Source organism: Nothoprocta perdicaria, unplaced genomic scaffold (genome assembly GCF_003342845.1).
Source record: "Nothoprocta perdicaria isolate Ctin4 unplaced genomic scaffold, notPer1 scaffold_291, whole genome shotgun sequence".
Lineage (NCBI taxonomy): Eukaryota > Metazoa > Chordata > Aves > Tinamiformes > Tinamidae > Nothoprocta > Nothoprocta perdicaria.
Window position 1 is genome coordinate 314,148 of NW_020455523.1, and position 23,788 is coordinate 337,935.

Below are 23,788 nucleotides of genomic sequence, written 5' to 3' on the forward strand. Positions count from 1 at the left end.
GGGAGAGAGGGAAATAATAATAATAATAATAATAATAATAATAATAATAATAATAATAATAATAATAATAATAATAATGGAACTGCAAAAACAAATCACATCTTTTTAGTACCCGCTTTTTGTTCATTTAGAATATGTGGAATATTTTACTATATTTTTTGCTCCATGCTTTTTAGCCATTCAAGCTCCTCTAACCACAAGGGTGAGAGATGGCAGATGTTGCAAGGGGCAGATCAAGCCCCATAAGCTCCCGGTACCTTCAAGGTACCAGGCTGGAAATGCTACGGATTTTTCCCTATGAATTTGGTAGTTCAGGAAGTTGATCTCCAAGCTCCATCTCCAACTCCCTTTGGTTCAGAAGAAGGTGCAGTCACTGCAGCTTGTGTTTCGGGCAGCATCCCCTCCTATTTCCCTTGCACATAAGGGCTGTTATCTTTCTAAATCATCTTCCTGACAGCGAAAATGCTGCTGTCAAGCAAGCAGCCTGTGACTTACTCTGCTGAATACGTCCCGCTTTGCCTGATCTCATAGAGCTGGGCAACAGCCAGGCTGGACCCAAGCAACGGCACCCAAATTAGCATCCAGGAACATAAAATCAAACATCAAACTTACAAGAAAATCCATATTCATTCTGGGTTCTCTGTTCAGTTGAAATAGGATAAATGAAACCTTAAAAAGAAAGAAATTAAACAAAAAAAAAAAAGGGAAGAAAATCAAATTAATGATGAGAACAAAAAAGGGAAGCATGAAAAATGGTTTAATTAAAAAAAAAAAAAAAAGGAAAAGAAACTGATGGCACTTTAAAACTCTGATACAGCACAGAAATATGATTTTGCATCCCCTGTCTCTTCCAGAGCCTTACGAAGAATTAATAAGTAGGCAGATTGAATTTCTGAGCCAAAATCGGTCTCGAGTCACTAACTTTGGAGTGCTTAAAGTCTTTCTTTTATTGGGCATAAACTGTAATGGATCTAATTTATTTCAGACATCAAGGGTCATTAGCATATGGAAAGCCTTTTTTTCCATATCCCCGCCATATGCTTTAATTCCCAGGACATGTTCGGCAGGGCTCTAAACAGTTTTTTTATTTAATTACGGTAGCTTGCTGTTGATCTAATAGAGCTAAAGGAGACCTGTCGTCACCGGTCAGAGGTTAAATACCCATTTGCCGAGCCGAGGCCCCGCAGAAAGCCCTCGCTTTAGATTTCCTTGGAATTATTTTATCCGCTCTTACCACGCGCTCGATAGGAATTCCTCGGGGAGCGAGGAATTTGTCAGCAAACTGGAAACCGAGTAGCTTCTCTGGAAATTATCAAAAAATCAATAAGCCCCCCGGGGGCCATCGTGCTGTTTGTTTTAAATCTTTGCAAGCCCCCTACAATCGACCAAATCGTGGCACAATTCACGGCTGTACTTTGGACCGGGTGAGCAACAGAGGCCGCTTTCCTGCGGCTTTTCCCCGCGTGGCTCTTCCAGCGGGGCCTGCTCCACCTGGGGAGCCCTTGCTTGCCCCTTGGAAACACATTCCAAGGAAAACATATCCCCCTTTCCCTACTTCTTCTCTCCTCTGGCTAGTTTTGCACCCAGGGCGGTGCCTCCTTCCAGCAGCCGCCACTGAAGCAGCACAAAGAGCGACGCTGCCTGGATTATTTTGGCTGCTACTGAAATTGTGTTCTCCGTTGCAGGGAAAATGGAAAGCCAAATGCAAGTCTTCTCAGCAAAGTAAACAAGTCTCATCTTCAAACAGGCTGCGAGAAATGAACTTCTCTGCAACCTCCTCACAGGCCCTGCCTGTCACAAACGCTTATTTGCATCTTACARTTTTACACAGATCCTCCTCGTGATCGCTACAAAGGGCGTCTTTGCAGCTACACACGAGCGACACAATTTTCCTCGCCAGAGCTCCTTTATGCAATATGCAACGGCACGTCTCCTTAAACGGGGGGAAACGGCGGGAATGCTGCTCGTGGCTCCCATTAGCCTTGCAAAGCAGCAGGCTTAGCAAAACAGGCCTGATTTTAGGCTCCCGGGTGCACCTCGCACCCAACCAAGTGCTGAATTCCTGCCCAACCCTTCAGCGCAAACCAGCCTGCTCAGGGGCCCACGAGGACATGTTTTTAGCCTAGAAAACACATATTCTGTACAGATACAGGTAAGGAAGGCAGGGCCAAGGTGGAAGGGGTTCCTGCTCGAGAGGCATGCAGGAACCTGGGGCACAGGCCGTTGGCCAAGAGTCAAGGTTGSCCAAGAGTCAAGGTTGGCCACGAGGCACCCGGGCAGGAGGTTTCATGGCACCTGAGGTAAATTTTCACTGCTTGGCGGCCGGGAGAGACACGCTGGAGAACAGAAGCACTTTTGGAAACTTGCTTCCCATGAGAGGCTGGCCGCTCGGCCGCCGAGCACGGGCACCGCTTGAGGAAGCCGCTTTCATGCGGGTCCCTGTGGCGGCGCCTTCAAGCAGCCAGGAAGGACATTCTCTTCACATAATGAGGGTGACCTGCTGAGATCAGTACCTGAAATAATGAAAAACGACTTCCCTTCTTTCTTCAAAGCAGCCGCGGTGAAAAGAGATCTTTCTCTTGTTTCCCTTTTTTCCCCCTTCCTGTATCAATAGCGCTGCTCAGCAAGTACCTGAGGGACTTTTACCAGGATCATCCTAATTTTTAACAAGGAGGAGTGTGGAAAGGTGCCATTGGGTCACACTCTACGAAGGCTGCTGACTCACGCCGGGAGCAGCTGGTTTCCCAGCGAGCAACTTGTTTTGAGCAAAGTTATTTAAGCGTCTCCCTACGGCTCGTTGGGAATGTACATTTTCAAAGGGGCTTTTGATGTTTTGTTGTGTAACCTGCTGCTGGACCACTAAAATATCAATACTCACGCTTTGCACATGAGCTCAGAGGAGGACGCTTTGCACATGAGCTCATTACACAGGAGCTCAGAGGCTTAGCAGAACCAGATACTATTTTCCCTCTCTTACAAAAACTTTGATCCAAGGCATACCTAGAGAATCAGGCGGAGGCTTGAGCTGTGCACAGACATGGTACCMCTGTCCTTACACAGTAAATGCATTTGTTAAAAAGCCTTTAATTAAGTTGATATTTCTCCACGTATTCTACTCTATATTCTAYTATAGTCTTGTAAACATGTTCTCTGTCCCTGTGGAAGTGAAATATTCAAGGTGGCCTTTTTAAGCTAAAGTGATGGTAGTTGCACAAATCCTTTGTACAAAAGCAGATACTTCCTGATAAAGGACATCAAGTAGGCATTGCCTATTTCCTTTCTGTAAAGAACTATCCAGAGCCAGTTAAACAGCTCTAGACTGATGTAACACGCTGGGAAGAAAAATGGAGAAGGGCYGAATGCTACATTGTAGTGCAAAAAATTAAAAGCATGCAACTTGGGTACACAGAAAAGACTTCAGCAGGCTTTTTATCAATTTAGTCYAACCCAATTTCGGCATGAGTCGATTCTGCACTGGGGAATTGTCTCCATTTATCCGTACTGCCTTTGAAGCTCATCTGACTGATGTGGAGCAGCGTGAGCGCGGAGCACCCCAGCCATGAGAGGTGCAGCTTGAGGTGCAGCACACGTCCTGCACGCAGCGTGGCCTCACACACCTTGCTCTGAGCTTCAGGGGGACCCCAAGTGTGCGGCAATGGAAAATTCGGGATCTGGGAAGGAAAACGTGTGGAGATTTTGGCACTGACTCCTTCTCTGAACCTCAAGCAGGCCGACAGTCACCAAAGCAACTTTTCTAATGTCTTCTACCTCTCGATACATTCACGGCACATCTGGGGCTGGGGCCTCGGTGCTCAGCCTGGCACCATGTATCAGGATGAGAAACATCCTGAAATCCTGTGTTTGATTTCATGGAGAAAGGCATGAATATCCCGCCCTGGCTTGGGAAGTGGCTCATGTAAGGGGCAATTTTTCTCCCTGTAGTACAAGACACAAGGTCTCTGGCAGGGCTTCCTCCATACTAAACTTGGTAACCCCTTCTTTCTCTTAGTAGCTGCCTTTGGAGCAGGCCCAATTTGTATTACTGCCTAGCAATTTTAGTGTGGATTATTCACCTTATAAAAGGATTTCGTTGCGCGCAGAAAATAAAATCTTTACATAAAAAAAGGAGAAAAAACTTCCACATTTCCCTTTTGTGCTTTACTTTGCTGCCTGTGTAACTGCCCTCTCTCTTTTCCCTGCAGGTAACCGTGTGGGATGGCAGTGGAGGTGAAGGTGATCTTTTTGGCACTTAATTACTGCTSCCATTCAATTTCGGTTATATTTACAAAAATACCTACTAATGCCCTGCAATGCAATTGCTTTATGCCATTATCTGCAGCGGTCACAGTGAATGACACGCATTTTGAGACAGCATCAAGGTTAGCAAGTGTTTCAGGCAGGCGCTTTCATTTAGTAAGGCAAAGATTGCACAAAACACTCGGCGCTCCTCGTTCCTTTAATGCACCCTATTTGAATCGGGCACTATTTGCCTCTGATCTCCAGAYACCCGGTGCTTTATCCTCGCAGCTGCGGCTTCAAAAGGAGCTCAGGCCACATAATTACATGGCCCTTTTGCAAGCCTAGCCCCACGACGTGTCTCTCTACCATCCTGGCGCAACGAGYCCAACAGGTTGATCCTAATACATCCTAACAGTCCTTTTCCCCGACCCCGTTTGGTTCGGAAGTCAAAGCCCTCAAATTGCCTGCAGGGGAAGAGGAGGGCACTCGCTCGCTGCTTTGATGGTGAACAGGGATGAGCTCGCACAGGCGGGTGCCTAAAATCAGTAGCAAACACTTCTAGGACGAGTCAAAGCAGCCACAGACACTAAGGCCACGTGCACGGTGGCATCAGCGTTGATGGCAACGAGCCTTTGCTTCCCTATGGCACTTATTGCTGCCAAATGAGCTCCAGTATCCGCACACGTCCACATTTCTGTTTCCTGAGCAGTTGCAAACAGCAAGCGCTAAATTATTTCTGGTTTAAATTCACATAGCAAGGTCTTTTTCAGCCCTAATTCGGTATTTCCCTCGGAGGTTCTAGCTTCTTCCTCTTGTCCTGCAGTTATCTGCAACTCAAAGCCAGCCCATCTTGCAGTTCTGTGAAACTCCACACTGCTCAGAACAGGCACCCAGAAGTTTTCAATTCACAATACCAATATAAAGAGACATTTTTGAGAGAAGAAAACACACTGCCTTGACTGTAGCAAACTGGACAAACTTCTATCACGTCCTTTACTGCAAGGGACGGAGTTAAGGGTGCAAGAGCTACCTAAAGCAAACTGCTAGTTCTAACTGTGAGTGCTCTGCCTTCATCACTTAACACGTTGCTAATGCAGATTTACCGTGGAATAAGTATTAACAATAATTTGGGGACTGTAATTGCTGCTAATTTTTTCCCTTCCCTGCTAAATCCTAGAAACTGTAGCACATAAACAAGAAGAAACAGCCAATACAGGGTGATTTGTTGTGGTTAAAAAGGAGGAAAAAGCAAAGTCCTGAGAGCTGCCAAAAAGCCTCGGAGTGAATGCGCCCAGGCCCTTCCTACACTTTTTATTCTAAAGAAAGCCCTTCATGTGCACAGTAACGATGCTCAAGGTCAGATATGGTATCAGGCAGCCCAGAGATAATGCACAGTAATTTATTTTCCTTCTGAGGACTAATTATTGGCATGTTCAGGGCGGGCTAATAAACAGGGAGCTGGAGGCTTTGAGACAGATTATTTACTTAGGTGTTATCTGAGATCGTCACAGAGTAGCTAGCTTAAATGCAGAGTCTCTCCCATTCTGTCCCTGAACAGGAGTTTATGATATTCTATAATGACGACTGCAACGATGTTTTCATTTTAAATTAGATTTCTGACATTTCACTAACATTGTTGGAAAGGTCTTGCTTCGGTTTAAACATGCATATCATCTATATAGGCAGYGGGAGAGATGGATGAGCTGGATAACTTGTTACTAAAATTTGATGTGGATTAGAACAGGCAATTGTGACATTATGCAAGTGTTTACAGTTAAGGATTTTGACCTTTTGGCTCAATCTTATGCCGCTCTTTAATACCTCGGAAGCACAGCTCCTTAACATTAGGTTTGTTATGGATGTCTGACAACAAAACAAACACGTCTAGCATGGCAATTTTTTGCTTGCCAAGCCCGTGTTTGCAGTGATGTCCTGGGCTTGCTCTGCTTTGTGGCTGGCCCTGGAGGGAGCTGAAATACAGACATGTGTCAGCACTGAGGAGCGGCTGCAGGGCAAGCAGCTGGGGAAGGCAGCAGCAGCCGAAGGGCGAATGAAAAGAGGGCATCGAGGCTGCCAGGACTGTTGGAAAAGATGCTCCTGGGAAGCAGGGCTTTTCCAAATGGGTGTTCAACAACATGCACCAAGATCTTTGGCAGGGCTATAAGCACACAGGCAGGGAAACCTCTATACTCGGGCTTTACGGCTTGCGGCCTTAGACATCGTGGTGACTTTGGAGCTGGTTTTCCAGCTGTTTATCCCCCAAATTCCTGCCTTAACGGGAGCTGCATTTAAGCATCCCGCTAACGCTCCTGCTAGTCCTCCACGCAGGCACAGATCCTGAAGGGCATCTGGTTTCTGCTCCTGATGCTGCCTCCGGCTTGCTGAGGAGTCCTGGGCTGCTCCTGCAACCTCGCTCTGCCAGCCCCCCAGGGCAAAGCCCATCTAAATGCTGATTTCTGCCACTGTGCTGCTGCTTTTCCCAATGCATCAGTTAGATCTTATTATAAGTTTGCGTTTTTCTTTCATCTCCTTGTGAAACTTCTCTTTTTTTTTTTTTTTTTTAATGTGCAGAGTGAATATGAGAAGAGTAACAGAAAAACACAGGGGAACTAGAAGGATGAAAGTTATAGACGGAAGACTTTTTCTTTTCCCTCTCCCTGCATGGCTGTAATGTTTTTGAAATAGCTGAGTTTGTTTCCAAAGAGCCTACAGATTTTAGAAGACTTACATTTCATTAAAATTAATGGGGGGGAGGCCCTTTCTGGAGTGACTGGGGTAAGTGACACAGACCCCCCCTGCCCTGGTCTTGGCTTGTGGCCGGGCACTGCTGTTTCCTCTCAAAGCTTTAATCTATTTAGAGCAGCAGCTCTTGTGGGCAAGGATTCTCACTAGGCATTTCTGGAGTGCCCACCAGACTGTGGACACTTCCCAGCTGGGGTTTCCTCCTGCTGCTTTAGTAATATAAATAACCAAGACTTGTAACTCAGAGAAGCACATACAAATTCCCCTGGCTGCCACAGCATTACACAGCAGCTGGTTAAAAATAGAGCTGCACATCTCTCCCTTCTCCTATCCCAATATCAACATTAGGGACAACCTCCTGCAGCAGCAGATGAGGTGATTTCTTCAGACGAGCAAAACCTCCCCCTGCGAGGGAGCCAGGCCAGGTGGATGGGATCACTACGCCGAGAGGCTGAGCACGTCAGGAGCTCTCTCTTGACCCACGTGCTCCTAATAAAAGGTTTTATTTCCTTGCCGTGCACACACAGGCTTGTGTTGCAGTCTCCCTCGAGAGGGCTTGGCTTGCCTCCTGCAGCCTCAGAAACATTTGCCCGGCTCTTCACACACTAATCTGCTCGGCGGGACCAGAGGTCCTCGACAAACTGCTCTGCTCTATAATTCTTCACTCAATGCCTGCTTTCAAAACAAGCCAAAAAGGGAAACAAACGCTTATTCCATCAGAAGACTCTGGCACGTCGCATTAAACAAGCAGGGCATGTGCAGAATACATATGCTGCAGGAAGACAGAGATATTAGCACCAGGTTAACCTCGCTTTCTGCTCCAGGTTCTGCGSATAAACAAGCACAAGTCGGGAAAAGGGCACCCCGTAGTGCACGAGCATGACAAACTGTGGCTTTTTTTCTCATGCTTTGATTGCTACCGTTATAGGAGGAAACACAGTCTTTCAGAGAGAGGATTTCACAGCCTTTGGGAGGCTCTGTGCTGAGCACCCCTGAAGGCATTTGGGAGGGTTAACTGCAGGGCTCCTGCTCCAAGCAGCCCCCCGTGAGATGTGGGGCCTCTTTCAAGTGCGTCGTTCAAGTGCACCGAGGCACTTACCACAGCTCTCCTCCCTCGAGTGGGAAATAATGCAGCGAGGGAAGCAGTAATGCAGCCAGAGTGGGSGGTAACTCGCCAGTTCTTCTGGTACCTGCCGCGCGTTTTGTTCCAGAGACTGTATTAATGCTATTACACCAATTACGAGGAGGTCGTAATGGGGCCTGCTAGGCAATGCCGTGTATTTGGRAACTTAAAATAGTAATGACTGCCCTAAATTTTCACCACAGCTGCTTTTCTTTTCCGATGCAGCCTTCTGTCTCTCTGCAGGCTCTCTAGTTTAATGACTGTTCATCCTTTCATGTTAAGGGAAAAATACTAACTACTGAATAAGGGAGCGTGTGTGTGTACTAGCAAGATCATTAGTCTGAATAAATGTGACAGCAGAGTTGTGCTAGAAATACCACAGCTAGTGGTAAGCACAAACTACAGCTTTGRGTGTAAAATACTGTAATTACAAGGGATGGAGAAAGCGCCACAGTTTTTATCCCCACAGAAATCGATAGTGGTGCAGACTGCTGCTCTTTGCTGGAGCAGGGGCAGTCTGATGAAAGAGCTTATTGATTTACCCAGCTGATGCCGTGTTTGTGAATAATAGACTGGAAGAGAAAGGGCCTGTAAATTAGACTCATTCAATCCAACATTATTTTCCTGGSTATCTACAGTTATACGGGGACACAGAGGTACAAGGGAGCTTTGGCCAAAGCAACACCTAGTGACGAGTAGGTCACTAGGAGCAGAAGCTGCCTCCTAGTGCATTGACCCGACTATATCTGCTTTGAGAGTGAACCCACAGGTGTGCACGACGGGCTGGGGCTACGGAGGATGTGCCGTGGTCCCCAAGCCGGGAGCAGCTTCAACCCCACGGGCCCCTGAAACACTCACTGCGTCTCAGGAACGGAGAGCAGAGAGAGGTCTCTACGTCTCAGAGCTCTACGAAACCCCRCGGGTGGAAAGACACTATTGCAGCAGCGCCAGCAAATCCCAGCCCTGAAGGTACCTGGAGCCGAGCAGCTCAATAGGCAACTATGCAGTTTTCACTACCATTTTTATACACACATTCATGAAGCAGCACAGGACTCACAGTTGCCTCGCTCCCTGCCCTGCTGAAGACCTCTGCTTTATACTCAGTATCCACTTTCATAAATAAAATGCAATATACCATCAACAGATAAATGAGATCCCTACRGGGCTTTTATTCGGTAGTGCCATTATATCTGTTTTTCCACTAGATTTCTGCTTAAATGACTCTCCCTATGCACATACACAAAAATGACATGCACCTGTCTAAATACAATCTGATAGTAAAGAGTTCTTCTGCATGGGGGACATACCTTTTTTTCCTAATTTATCACAGTGGCTTATTCACAACACTGGAGCTACAAGCACGTTAGCTCTCCCACTATAAAAAATGCAACAAGACATGGCTCTTCTTCTCCCTCTCTTTGGAAAAGAGAAAAGAAGAATATCYGAATCTTGCCTTCTCACCTCCACATAAAAACTGAAGAATTACAGCTTTTTGTGCTGCTGCCATGGACTGACAGTTTTAACAAGCTGAAAGTCTTTTCTCAAGCCACTTGCTTCAATTGCCAAGCTCGGATGCTGAATGGGGTTTAGAGAGAAGCATCAGCTGGTGTGTGCCACATGCATGTGCAGGACCTTGACGAAGGCAAAACCACTTTCCTCTAGAGAGCTCTTTTCTTTCTTTATTTAATTCAGGTATCCCTAACCAGCACAGAATTGCGTGGGCCCTTGGCATTTGTGCAGCTGCGCAGGTGGGGAAGGACACCAGGAAGAGCTTTTCTTTCTTTCCCTGCTGGAGCACCTACTCAAGGGCCAAGGACAAGACGGCTCAGAACAGAAGCGTTTATGACACCCAAGTACAAAGCRAGGATCAAAAAGGCACCGTGAGCACCTTTCCTGTGAAGGCCCTGATCATATCGCAGGGGCTGGTATGGCTACATGGGCTCCTTGGTTGTGTGGGAGGGCACTCGCCGTGCTACGTGTGCACCTCTGTTTGCCTTGACATCCCCTCCCCAGGCTTCCTCCCCCGGAGGGAGGCAGCGCCCAGCAYAAACAGCAGCTTTAGAGCCTGACAAGGGGGTGGCTGCCGTCCCTGCCGAGCCGCAGCRCGGGAGATGCTTCCCCTCGCCTGGCAGCAGGATATTCCCTCCGGAGGGGCACCTTCAGCTCTCCGGGACGCTCTCCCTAGGGCACGTGGCCAGGGGGGCGCCGTGCCCGCGCGCGCACTTACTTTGCATGCAGAGCCCGTCCGTGCAGTTYTTGGACTGCAGCACGAGCCCCTCGCAGTCCTTGCCGCCGTTCTTGGGCGCCGGCGCCGCGCACTCCCGCCGGCGCCAGTGGGTGCACTCCGTGCCGCACGTGGACCACTTGCTCCAGGACGTCCATTTCCCATCCACTGAGACAAGGGAAGGAGGCAACTTTTTAGGGCACCGTGTGTGTGTGCATATGTGTGTGCAAGAGGCAGCGAGCCAGCAATGGGCACTCCTCTGCACACACCAACCTGCAGCTCGCAGCCCTTTCCATGCAAGTCGTTAGGCTGTGTCAACCAACCCGCAGAAACAAGTCACTCCTCACCTTCCTCAGTGATATTCCTGGACTAGCAACACACTTTCACCTACTCTCCTTTCTCTTTGCCCCATCTCTGCTCCTTCCCCTCCCTTTTTAGAAAACTGCCAGCAGTTTATSCATGGTTAAAGCGTATGAGAAGACAAATGGCTTGGGAGTCTGTGATTTTTTAATGCAGAGATTAAAATTAAACTTGACAAGAAAGTCTTCTCTAATGGGGAGGTAATTAATGTTAAATACGGTACACTAAAAGAAATATCTAAAGGCTGTGATATATTTCGCCTGAGCAGAGTGAGAGCTATGCYTAGCACTTTTCAAAATCCCATAAATGATTTCCAAAAGTGTTAATAGCCAAGGAACAAATTAGGATTTAGGATCAGGAACAAATTATTACTCAGTAGCCAAAGAATAGATTAGGTAACTGTTCCAAGGAAAAAGACTGAGCTAGGAGTCCGTCACTTGAAACAATGGTCGGAGCTGAAAATTTAGCTTTCTACATTTCACAAGCCGAAGAYGACCTTGTGCAATCAGTATTGCCATTGATTTCAGTGGGACTGACATAGGAAAGCCCTGCACAATACGACAGAGGCAGAAAAGCCACCAGCTAAACCCTGTGTGTCCTGAATAATGTTGCACTTGCGAGTATATGAAATCCTCTGAAAGACGCAGATACAGGACTCTGCCCAGCATAAATGCCTTTGCATTTGACACCAGGTAAACCTAGGCTTCCAATTTAACATCCACTGTGACAGTTGGTCTGAACGGACATTGCAAGTATATTTAGATCACAATCACTTTCTATACTCAAATTCTGGTCGTTCAGACCTTTCAACCCATAAAGAGCTTTAGCTCCTACAATTTGAAGCTCTGCCGGTTTCCTAAATCCCCTGAATTACCAGGACCGAGTCAACGATGCGAGCTTTGTACAGGAGTGGGTCTGAATCCCTTGCTGCTTAGTATAATGTCTGCTCACTGCTTTATCTACTTATGTAATATAATTTCATGTTAAATCAGTGAAATGCTTGGGGGTTTTTGTTGTTGTTTTGCTTTGTTTTTAAGTAAAGAGAAGGAGGTTTGGGCAAACAGTATCTGCCTCCTGAAGTGTTTGGTGTCAAGGGCCGTGTGCGACGCTGGCCCCCGGGGCTATATACTGAACCTGGGCACAGGGTGGTGCACGCGATTTTCTGCACGCTCTGGCCCTCGCAGAAGGCGCCGCCGTTGAGCGGCGCGGGGTTGGTGCAGGTCCTCGTGCGCTTCTGGAAGCCTCTCCCACAGCGGCTGTTACACACTGACCACTCCGTCCACGTCGACCAGCCTCCGTTCACTGCAAAACAAGGCACAAGAATAGGGTGGCTTAATATACTGAGTCGTTTTGGTCAGCACAAGAGTGCCTCTAGCCCCGTGYCCTGCTGTCTCCAAGAGCGGTGACAAGTGATGCCTTGGGGAAGACTATGTCCAGGACCACTGAATAAACACAAGGCCACGCTTCCAATGTACAGAATGCGCCGTGACCCAAAGTCAGTGTACAAGCCCATGAAATGCTGACACTGAACAAAAAAAAACATTTGACAGCYATTACAGCTGCAGGGTGACTTGTCCCTTTCTGGTCCAGCACTAACCCCCAAGCTGAGTGTGTGCAAGTGAAGCCGTGGGTGCTCGGGGTGCACCTAGGGCCGCGCTAGCCCGGTAGCCTATACTCCGAAAGCTGCATCATTTCCCAAAGCAAGATAAGCCCTGGTCCAGCTTGTGCTCAGAACAACTCGTAACCCACACACGCTGAGACACAGCAGTGCTTGGAACAGGCTGATCAGGAGCCCATGATTTCCTTTTCCTTTCTTTGCAGAAGGCAATTTGAGGCTGTCAGGGCAAGTCTATCCACCCTCCACAGAGAGAGCTGGTGCGTACGCACGTCCCAGCATTACTATGACCAGGATTTAAGCTGCTCAGGAAGAATATGCTTTTTATTTCTGGAGCAGGGGAAGGGATTTATTGCCGACTCTCTTTTTTGAGAAGGCATATAAATGGCTGCCCCTACATACGTCTCTTGACTGCACACCAAAAAATAATATCATATATGTATGAAGAAGAGTTGCAATATGCCTACATCTTTATAATGCTGCATTCATCAGCGTTACAAAACACAGCGCTCATGCAAAGTCCATCCCTCGGCATCACAGACGCTGCTAATCAGCTCAATTCAGCCAGTTTTCTATAAAAACTGAGCTAAAAGGCCCTCATTGTAACTTCAGGGAAGCAACTGCTTACAATTAAATCCAACTGCCGCCCTGCATATGAAATGAATATTAGGGATAATCATAGGGATTTTTCTCCCCCTACTTCTCTATCCTATAATTAAGCTGATTGCCAGGAACACCAGCACAGTCAGCTGGCGCGTTGTCAGAGCAGGTCTCACTCCCTGGGTAGGAGGGATTTTGCAGAGGCAGAGGCCGGGATGGAGACGGAGCTGCGGGACGAGGCAGGCACTGACCATAGACGATCACGGTGGCCGTCGTGCTCTTCCTCTTGGCCACGATGTTCTTGGCCACACAGGTGTAGTTGGCCGTGTCGGAGAGACGGGCTTGCTTGATGATCAGGTTGTGATCGATGGTGATGTAGAAGTTGCGGTCCTCCACCGGATCGATCACCTCCTCGTTCTTGAGCCACTCTACCTGGGGGGTTCAAAGGGACAGAGGGAAGGCAAGGATTAGTCCTCACCAGGACAAATGCGTGGGATTATGTGACGTGTCCCAGAAAACACTGCATGTCCGAGCCTTAAAGCCTTAAGACTGGACCTACAAACACAAATCCCTCTTTATCATCGGCTCCCCAAGGCTTCTTCCTCGCTCTTTTGCATTTCTTGCCCAATTAGATAGTAAATAACGTGGTAAACTTGTATGTATCCATACCGGGTTGTGCACAGTGACGCCATGCTACCGCAGTAGGTAAGAAATTACAAACAAACTACAAATGCAAAAATATTTTAACTTATACACATACTCACACGTATATGCCTATTATCGTTTCACTGGAATCAGGATTAAACAAAATAAAGACAGCTGCCAAGGAAATAGGGAATCACAAAGACTACATAAATACTTGCTTTTCCTTTTTCTCTGGGTAAGCTATACTTTATTTTAATAAAGTGCAATTTCCTTGCTTACACAGAAAAATATTTTTCTATGTGATTTTTAATCCAGACAATGTTCCCTTTATTGCCTTCCCAAAGAAAAACCCTATTATATGCCAGCAGGCCGTGCTGAGCCGCCCCCATATGATTTGGCCAAAAATCCAGTAGCTTGTTTTCATTTGAGGGGAGCTGCTTGCAGRGAAGGGCTGGGGCTCTGCACGGATCAAAGCCGGCCCTTCACGTCCCTGCCTCACTCCAGCTTGTGCCGGGGATTTAATTAAAGGGAGAAAAACACAAACTCATTCAAGTCATCACAAGGTGCGAGCTGGCAAGACCAGACCCGCTCTGCCACAGGTATGTGCAGAGCTGCTCACATACATGGAGGGGTTGATGCAGCCCACAGCGATGGCCATGGGGACCATGGGGACACATTCCAGGGTTTCTCCCAGCTTTGGGCATGGAGGCCTCCCTTCCATTTCTAACAGAGCTGCCCCGGCCTCGCAGAGSAACGCAGAGCCCACGTTCACATTAGTAATTCCTGTGGCACTCTCTCCAAGCGCACATACGTGCAAATTCAGCCTGGCTCTCAGTTGATGAGGCCAAATTAAAGCTGTGAGCATTAAATTCCCTTTCATCTGTGCAAAACCCAAGATTGCAGSAAAACAGGAGTTGCCAATATCAGAAAATAGAGACTCGTTGTAATTCGATATCCAGCCTCTGGCTGTTTGTCAAGTCTCTTAAGAAAAAGATCTTTCTCGCCTAATGGCCCACAGAACTTGCTAACAAAAACAAATATTAAGTTTGAAAAATATCAGGCTTCCTTTTTTTTCCTGAAAAATATGTTTTGGCAGTATATCGGTAACCCAAAATCTGTGTGTGTGTGCGTTTTTCAACTCAATCTCTTAAGGACACATCTTTAACATACCTGATTCSTTCTTGAACTGGCTTCCAAACAGAGTGTTTATGAGGTCCTAAGTCTGTTCATGTAGCAAAATATAATACTATTCAGTATTCATCCTCAAGGGGGRMACCGAACAGATGACRGATGATTTCAGAGGAAAAAATGTCTCCTTTCRCATACATTTCAGCAATGAGCATAARGAGTAGCACAAAAAAGAGCACCCCATTCCAATGATAATTAGCACGTGTATTTTCTCCTTCACTCCCTGAACAAAYGCTAACCAATTAAAACACATTACAATATTCAAATAAGATCTTGGTTAGTAGATATTTTCAGTTACTAATGACCTGTTTTTTTTCCCCAGAGCTGCTGGATATCTGCAGAGTACAACCTCTGGCCTTGGGGCAGGTTCTGCTTCTTTTTGGACACAGGTAGCCAAGAATGGTGGGAGCAGTGCCGCATTTTTACACAAGCAGGAGCTGATGTGGGGAAACGCAAGAGAGGAGGGAGCAACGGTACACGGAGACGCCGTGATTTATGAGCGACAACTACGCAGGCTCTTATCGAAGTGCTGGAGGTAACCATCTTGGTCGACGTCCTGTCGCTTCTGAGGTCTCAGCCCCTCGCTGAGGTGGGCTGCTGAGCGCGTTGACGCAGGAACTCGCCCCGCATTTGGCGGAGCGCGAGTAAGGCCGCGGCGCGCGCCCTGGGCCCTCACGCGAGGCGGGAGGGAGGGGGCGGCCGCCATTTTGCGCGCCAGGCCCTGCGGCGCCTTTCCTGTCGCCGCGCGCCCCGCCGAGAGACAGATGTGTTGTCTCTAATTRTTCGCTGATTGGTGTCAGGAGAGGCATTAACATAATTGGCACATTTGTTCTAATTAACAGAGGGAACCTGCCACATGCCGCCCCGCAGGAAAGGCGAGAGCGTCAGCGTCCCGGCTTCTGGTAGTAGCAAGTGCTCCGTGTGCCTCTCACTGGAGGAAATCCATGGGAATGAGCACAGCACCAGCCTGTCCTAGTATAGCTGCAGCTATTTCGGGTACCTTGAGACCTAAGTGCCTTTCTGAGGAAYGTTATTTGATTTTTGGATTTGGTTTCCATCGTACTCAATCCTAGAGYTGCCCACTGAAGAGGATGCTGTGTCCACTGCATACCGGTTTCTGGAAACAGATTTCTTACTTGTTTTAAGGTTAAAAGAAGAAGTCACCCCCCAAAAGGCAGAAATTACAGCCAGGAGAGAACACAAAACACATATTGGGAACGAGACAGCGAGTGCAAACCACAGTGACACTTTGTTCTGTTGTTGTCACTTTGCTTCTGCTGCCAATAAGGGGGATTTGTTTTCCTGCTGTGGAAACACTTCCTTAATTGCACACACATCCAGCTTGCCGCCTGAGCACTAAAATCTATATGGAGTGTGTGTACAGCTGCGGGATGCGCCTGAGCCTCTTGCAGCCTCGCTTTACGCACGGCGGGGAAGGGAAGCCGCACAGAAGGATAAACTTGAGAGGCCAGGGGGGACCGCACGGCTCAAGTAACGCCATGCGGAGAACTTTATTGTTCAGCCCTAAAACCAAGCACAGCTCAAGGCATCCTTAGCCAAAAGTGGCGGCTGCAGGGCCACCAGGAAACGGGTCCCTTGATGTGCCCACCTCCCTGCACAGGTAAGGGCTCAGCGCCAGAGATGCTGCTGCTCTTCTTCAGCTATGACAGAAATGGATGCACAGACAGGCAGGCAACCTCCTTCCTCACAGCATCAAGTTATTTGCTTTCTATGATGCTGAGATTCAGTAAGGGAAAAAGATGATGGGGTGACCGAGGTCCCTAAAACTGGCACTCTTCCTAAAACCTSCATCCATTTCCACTGTCTGCTGTATTGACAGTTCCTCCAATGTCCTATCAATTTTAAGGCTATACAGGGTTTTCTCCAGGTAAGATTTGTATTTTTGGGTGATAAAAGACTGTCAGCTTTAGAGGCACCTGGAAATTTAGGAGCAAAATCTGATCAGGCAACTCATGACTGCCAGCTAAAGTACACTTTGTACACAAAACTTTGGGAATACCTCAGTTAAAATATGGAAGTACCATAATTCTTCACACCTATGGCGTGCACTAAATCTGCAGAATTTACTGCTGCAGGAACTGATGAAGCCAAACGCCATGGGACTCAGCTTCCAGTAGGGAATGAGGTTGGGCAATCTCTGCCGGTGCTAATGCTGGTACCTYGGACACAGGCAGGGCTGTCGGCTACGGGAGCAGTGTCAAAGTAGGACCAGACGGAAAACCCCATGGAAAAACGCTATTAAAAGCAGTGAGGGGTGGATTGGGAAGTGAGGGGAAGCAGGTCGGGCTTGCCATGCCGCTCTTCCCAGCCTCTCAGCAGCAGGAGGCAATTCCATGACACACGGCAAGGCACCAGCAGAGGCACCGCCGTCTCGCGGCTCATCAGCATTTGCAGCCACAGGCTCCTCTGATCCGCTCTCCGAGAGCTCGCTTTCCTGCCGGGAATACAAAACACGGCCTCGGCGACACACACCTGCGTGGAGCTGCATACACATGAAGCTCCAATTAAGGGATAACTGCGGCAGAGCACACGCGGCTCTGGCGCAACAAAGCAAACAGCAGTCGTATTAATAATCAATTAGGTGGAGCAGCCACCTGATGCTGMCTCTTTGGAGCAGCCGCCAGCTGCCACCAGCTCTGGCCCGTGCAACAGCAGCCCAATAAAGTCACTGTCATCTTGGCTTGGCAAAACAACTTGTTCTGCCTCACGACTCACGAATGTTTTTGTTTTTTTTTTCCTCCTTGCCCTGGCTCCTAATTAAAGACATGAATGTAGATAAATATCACGTCAGGATCTAAACTCAGCTGGGTCACCGAAGTGTACAGGGCACCCTGTTCTCCAATTAACCCCTTACGTGAAACAGCTCAATTATAATTAAAGAAGCAATTATCTCCTTGTTGAAGGTGTGGCAAATCACACATTTCATTGCAAAAGTTCACCGAGCTGCTTCTGGCACATTAACTAAGCTTACRTCTCGTGGATGCCCTAATCTATAACCTATTTCAGCGAGCTAATTTGATGAGACTTGGCGTCTCTCCCCGTATTTTTGTACTGCGTGTGCAGTACAATGCTGGCATCTCTCAAGGAACAAATGGAATGAGCTAAGGGATTAATTGCTAGTAATCCTGCCTGTACTGTCAGAGCGTCACAGGACAGGACCCTACAAAGAACAGGAGCCTTCCTGGCAGCTTGAGTTAAGTTTGAGAACACTCATACACAAACCACAGTGGAGGTTTCTGCTGGCAACAGGAAGGGGAATAAAGACAAGATGCACTGAGCAGCAGCAGCAGCTCCCGTGGGAGCTCATCCCGTCACCTTAGCCTCCACCAAGGGAAAAACACAGGAGTCGTGCATGTAGGGCAGAGAGTCTTACAGCCACTTGTGCTTTTGCTCACTCTTATTTCCACCCCAATTTCCTTTTTGCTGCACTCACCTGTGAACTTGCCCCTCTGCCCCCTCAGGTATGTGTAGATATCTCTGTATAATGATGCTTTGAGACCTGCAGCAACACGCTGCAAATCTGGGACAGTCCAAGCTTTGGATTTTCCCTCAAATTCTGTAGGTTCACTGCTAATTTCCCCTTCTGCCTTCCGTATGTGGCAGGTTGCAGCTGGCAATACCGGTGTATTTGAACATACCTTTTTTTATTTGGATCTTGGGCTTTTCTTTACTTTTTTTAGTGGCTGCTGCCTGAGCCTACTTTAATGCTCGAGATACTCTAGTGGATCTGAGGGACTAGTAAAGCGCTGCTTTAAGAGCTTTGCCTGCCAWCTCCATCTTTGTCCTTTTTGCCCTCTGGAGCATCTGTATGCTGCTACGAGGTTCCACTTTCCCATAATAATAAGACCTGCTCTAGCATTGATCCATAAGAGCTTGACATGGATAATTGTGATCAAATATGCTGGGAAATATAAAGCTAAATTCCCTAGCTATTGAAAGGGAAAAGGGCATATGCCTAAATGTAGTCGTTCCCACCACTTGTTAATACCAGGAAGAACAAAAYGGAGAGGGAGAATTCAACCAAAAGGAGAAATAAAACAAGGGGAGTACTCCAGACCCACGATTCTGGCATTCATTAAATGTGCATCTCACACAGTTCCATAGCACAAGCTTTTTCTTCCTGTTCTGTTTTTCAAGCCAGTGATCACTTCTGAAGCCAGCAAATTGAAAAAGCAAAACAAAACTCCGTGCCCAGAACAGGGAAGACTTTGAGGTACTCGCTCACCAAAGCATTTGGAAATATTGCTAACAGCTGCTGCATTTCCATTACCCCGCTCCACTTGGGACACCAGGAATCGAGCCAGTCTTCCTACAGCGTGACAACAACTGCAGTTCACTGCCAGCCCGAGTCCTTTTGCACTTAGTTACCTGTATCATCCTATCAGAAAGTTCCCTGAACAAATAAATGCAGCCTTAAACAAAGAAATCGTTCATCTCCAAATTAAAATAATCGTGTAATCCTTCAACCCACTAAGTTACCTTTCATCCTTCCATATTTTAAAATTTATCTTACTAGCTTCAGCAAGTGGCTGCAATAAAGTGTCACATTAAGGGATTCATATTCATTATCGTTCAGGTCTTTGTTCTTTTAATAGTGTTGGAAAGAATCTACAAAGAGGCTGCATTAGGCTGCTGTCCAATCCGGGTGTTTGATCTCTTTCTGACTTCAAAAGTCAGCAGAGAAAAAAAACCAACGCCGAGAACGGTTCTTCTGAATGTCAGATGGGCTGGATGTGATTTCCGAGCCTGCCAAGTGTTAATTGGTGTCTGCCCCGACCACGGTACAAATAGGATTCGGAGCCAGTTAACATCCAGCCACGGATCCCTGCTACTGGCAAAGCMAGCCGGGATATCAGAGAGCAGGCAACTGCTCTCTAATATCTGCAGCCACTGCTGAACCCGCCGAGGGGCCGGTTGCCCCACACTCACACGAGCTGCCCGTGAGGAGCAGCCTCAGGTGCCAGCAAGGGTTAACTCTCCCCGCCACACACACCATGGGATCTGCACACCAGCCCGCCCCGCTGCAAATACTCCTGTCATGGCACAACAGCCAGCTGATTTGATGCTAAGAAGCAAAGGGGAAAAAAGAATAAGTCGATAAGTTCTAGAGGAAAGACAACTGATTAATATTGTGGTTGTCAGCGAGCTGGCTCAGCAGACCTAAGCACTCTTTACACTTTTGGGGATCTTAACAGTGAAAGAAAACAGCCTAAGGAAAAAGAGAATAGGAGAAATCTTCTATGCTAATTATCCCGTCTGATGTTTGTGGACACTTTGCTGCAATGCTGATTAAATCTAAACTTGGGTTAGGCGGGGAGGTAACACTTTAAGCTTCATCCCCTGAGAAATCAGTCATGAGCACTGAATGACAACCACTTTGCTACTTAGCCATGACAGCCTAACTTATCCTAATGCAAATTGGCAACAGTTTCTTCTGCGCGTGGCAGGGGAAAACCGAGGAGAATTCAGATGGGGGAATTACCGTCATTAACAATCAATTTTTCTCTTAACAGCAGCGGTGGATTTATGATTTCAGAGGCCCCCCTCTACCACAGAGCCCTCCCTCCCGTGGGCAATGAGTTTGAAGCTGTTTCCAGCTAAGGCTGAGAAAGCCCCTGCTGTTGGTGGGTGCACATCTGCCTGGAAGGCCAGGCCCACTCCCTGCCCGTCCTTTGAATGCTGTAAGCAAGCCCAAAAATACACAGAATGGGACGCTAGGTAGGTATGCATGCAGGCATGGGAGGAAAATAACACCTGACAACATTGAAATATCTTTCTTTAAGAATAAGAGGAGGGATAAGAGGCTGGTATCAGCAGGACCCACTAGGTCTGGGTCCCGTAGGCGCCGAATCCAAGGTTGGGATTGGAGATCCCGYGCCTGTGCCCGCTCACCTCCGCCACGGGGATGCCCTCAGGGGGCCGGCACTGCAGCAGCACTTCCTGCTCCAGGGACACTTCTTTCCCCAAGGGCTCCTGCTCAAAAGTCTTCCGGAGATCTGGAGGAGGAGGAGGAGAGAGAACATAATTTAGTGCCGGTATTTATAGCTGGCAATATACGTGAGGTCTGATTCCAATTCTGCACCAAATGTGAGCGATCTCTCCAGGCAGAGAAGAGAGCACACCCATTCCCTGGAAAACAGCACCTTTCCAAAGCAGTGGGACATGTTTCCATTTCATTCAGGTGGCCCAATGTTTCACAGCGGACCCGTTATTTATCCTGTGGCAGCACGTGCGAAGGCGGGGAGGGAACAAGACCTCCCTGTGAAAGTCYGTGGCCAAGCACAGCACCGAGGCCAGAGGAAGTCCTCTCCTCGGGTCATCTCCTTTTGGTGGCCTGGACCAACACAGTACTGCAGAAGCACTAAGAAAATCACAGAAACCCCGGAAACCAAAGCACACGAGCTCAGCTCTTTTAAGCTCACCTCTCCAGCACCACAGAAAGGGTGCAGATGACCCGGACGCCTCCATCCAGCCCCAGCTCAGCCTACGGGACAGCCACACGCTGCGGCTCTTGGACAACTTACCTGGGTGGCAGCAGGGCCTGGGGATGCCCCTCCTTGCACCGGCCGCAGGCTGCAGCAGGGCGATTGCCTTTCCTTTTGCTCTCAGGCCACCCCAATTCCCCAAGCCAGTTAACCGCRTGGCTGCACAAACAGTTGTGCCATGATGGAGATGAACAGTGTGGGGACAATTTAAAAGCCGAATATTTCATATTATGGAGCCATAACCTGAGGCTGAGCTGTAAGCCAGATCACTGGAATGAACCAGCCTACAAATAACCCACCCAATGTGTTATTTTTCACCCAGGCTGCCGCCGAGACCTGATTCAGAGGTGACCCTGCACGCAGCAGCATCGACACAAGCAAAGGGCCCAACGTAGGGCACAAATGGAGGAGGATGGGGACATCTGCCACCATCCTCAGCCCCTCCAAAACCTGCCCTCACATTGCACATGGTCTCTGCTGCAACCCGGGCCAGCAAGGCTAGCAAACCCCCTAACATGCACCTATACCTGACAYCTATAGCCATACAATATACACAACACTATAACTGGTATTGTGCTCTAGCATCTTGGCCGAGTCAAAACGGGAAAGTTGCAAYGTCACTAATGCAGCACACGAGCACGGTAAGGAACAGTTCATTAATAACAGCCTTCGGATGTTTGGAAACAGGGTGATGAGCAACAGCAGAGCTACAGCAGACGAATGATCCTCCAAGGTTTCTCCTTGACGCATCGATCTGCTGGTCTCCGCTTTTCTGAAGCATTAACAGGGCGCTGAAGTTATCTCAGTCACCCCATATGGGCACAGTGATCAGCTCACGCATACAATGTTTTGCTTTAAAAAAAAAAAAAAAACAGTAAACAGCATTATCTCAAAAATGTGTAGTAGTAATAAAAAAAAAGCAGCAGTGCTTTAAAGGCGCCATTGGATTGGAGTGGGTCAATGATCCACAAACTAAAAATACACTAAGTAGATGCCTTGACATAATAGACAGTAATGTCCCCAAAGGAGCCATTGTACACTATTGAGTAAATGATAATCATTACCACAAAGAAAAAAAAAAAAAAAAAMMCCAAACAAAACCCAGCAGTAGATAATAGTGTATTTACAACGTGGGGAGCTCTCAGGGCCGTTTCGGGTGGCAAAGCTGCCCGCCCCTCCTGCAAGCAGCGACCCACAGCCRGCAGCCCCACAGCTGCATGGGGGGCTGGCTGCAAAACACACACCAGTGGCCACTGTGGGTCTCCCCGGACCACGAGGAAATGCAGGGTTGCACAAATAACATCTCCATCTGCTCCTGAGGTGAAAACACTCTGCTGGGGCACTGCTGGCTGCTGAAATCCCTCCTTTCCCTTCGTTTTTCTTTCCCCCAAGACCCCCRCAGGATCAATTTTGTGGATATTTCCTTATAATTCTTCAATCTTCAACTTCCTCTTCGCATTTGGCAATTACAGTCATCATGGCAATTTCCCCCTGTCGCTCACAAGTGGCTCAGTGCAGAGGGACGGTGGATCTTCTCCAAGCACCGTGTTTTGGGAAGGACTTTTCACTTGTTCGAAGCCTCACATAGGTTGCAATTGCTTGTGGTCAGGAACSGCTCAGGAAGCTGCCAGGAACAGGATATGTATTCCCATGGAATGGCAGAAGGCCAATAAAATACAGCCCCATCTGACCTTGCCTTGGGGAKGGGAGACTTGCAGGGAAATCTGCCTCTTTTCTGTGTGTCTGCTAAGGAGAGATGGCTGCGCCCTGAGCTGCGCTGAAATGAGAGGATTTCCACAGATACACGAGTGAAACAGCACAATGGGAAGTCAAAATCTCTGTGTAAATCATATTGTTGCCTTCATTCCTCACTTCCTCTGCTTCTCTGTGGAGAAGGGCATTAGATTTTAGTTTTGATGCACTGCTAAATGACTTAAAATTCAGTTTAATTCATTTGTAGCTTGCAAACAACTTGAAAGTTGCGTTTCTAGCTGCTAAGCCTAACAGCCCCTGTGTGACCTCACGGCATTTCCCCACTTCCTTTTCCAGCTGTCACCTTTGAAGACAGAGCAAAGAACGACCCTCTTCTGCTTCTTAATCACATGTATTTTCTCTCTTTGCTGCTGTTCTGCTCTCTGCCGTGATGGGTGGGTGGGCAAAACTTCAGGGATATCTTTTATCATTTTGGAGAGACGGGATAAGGGCAGGCCAGACGCCTTGAAGGCAGCGCCMGCGCAGGGGTGACTAATGAATGAGCACGAAACACGGACACTTGTCAGCCAGGAATTAGATGTAAGCCAGAAACGAGGTGAACAATGAAGCATTACTGTCAGGGGAAGATGGATTTCTGCCCTTGGTAGACCTTAAAGACTCCGTGCTCTGTTCTCTGCTCTTTCCAGTAACTCCCGCGCCAACTTGCCTTCTCTAACAAACATGCCAGCCATTTAAAAAAATAAATGAGCGAGCTTTAAGCACACGAAAAGCAAAGCCCCATTATTTTCTATCCAGCTTTCATATTARCTACTGCCATTGAGAGAAGTGCATTA

General features: G+C 47.8%; 1 protein-coding gene across 1 annotated transcript in view; it reads right to left on the minus strand.

Moving 5' to 3' along the window:
- The window catches only part of UNC5C (unc-5 netrin receptor C), a 59,649-nt gene that overhangs the window by 15,325 nt on the left and 20,536 nt on the right, over positions 1–23,788 (minus strand). Inside the window, exons 5-9 of the mRNA XM_026041760.1 lie at positions 20,650–20,753; positions 13,155–13,335; positions 11,823–11,990; positions 10,332–10,496; positions 613–669 (exon numbers count right to left, since the gene is read on the minus strand). Of these exons, the coding sequence (XP_025897545.1) occupies positions 613–669; positions 10,332–10,496; positions 11,823–11,990; positions 13,155–13,335; positions 20,650–20,753 (675 nt within the window). The remainder of the gene's footprint in view (positions 1–612; positions 670–10,331; positions 10,497–11,822; positions 11,991–13,154; positions 13,336–20,649; positions 20,754–23,788) is intronic.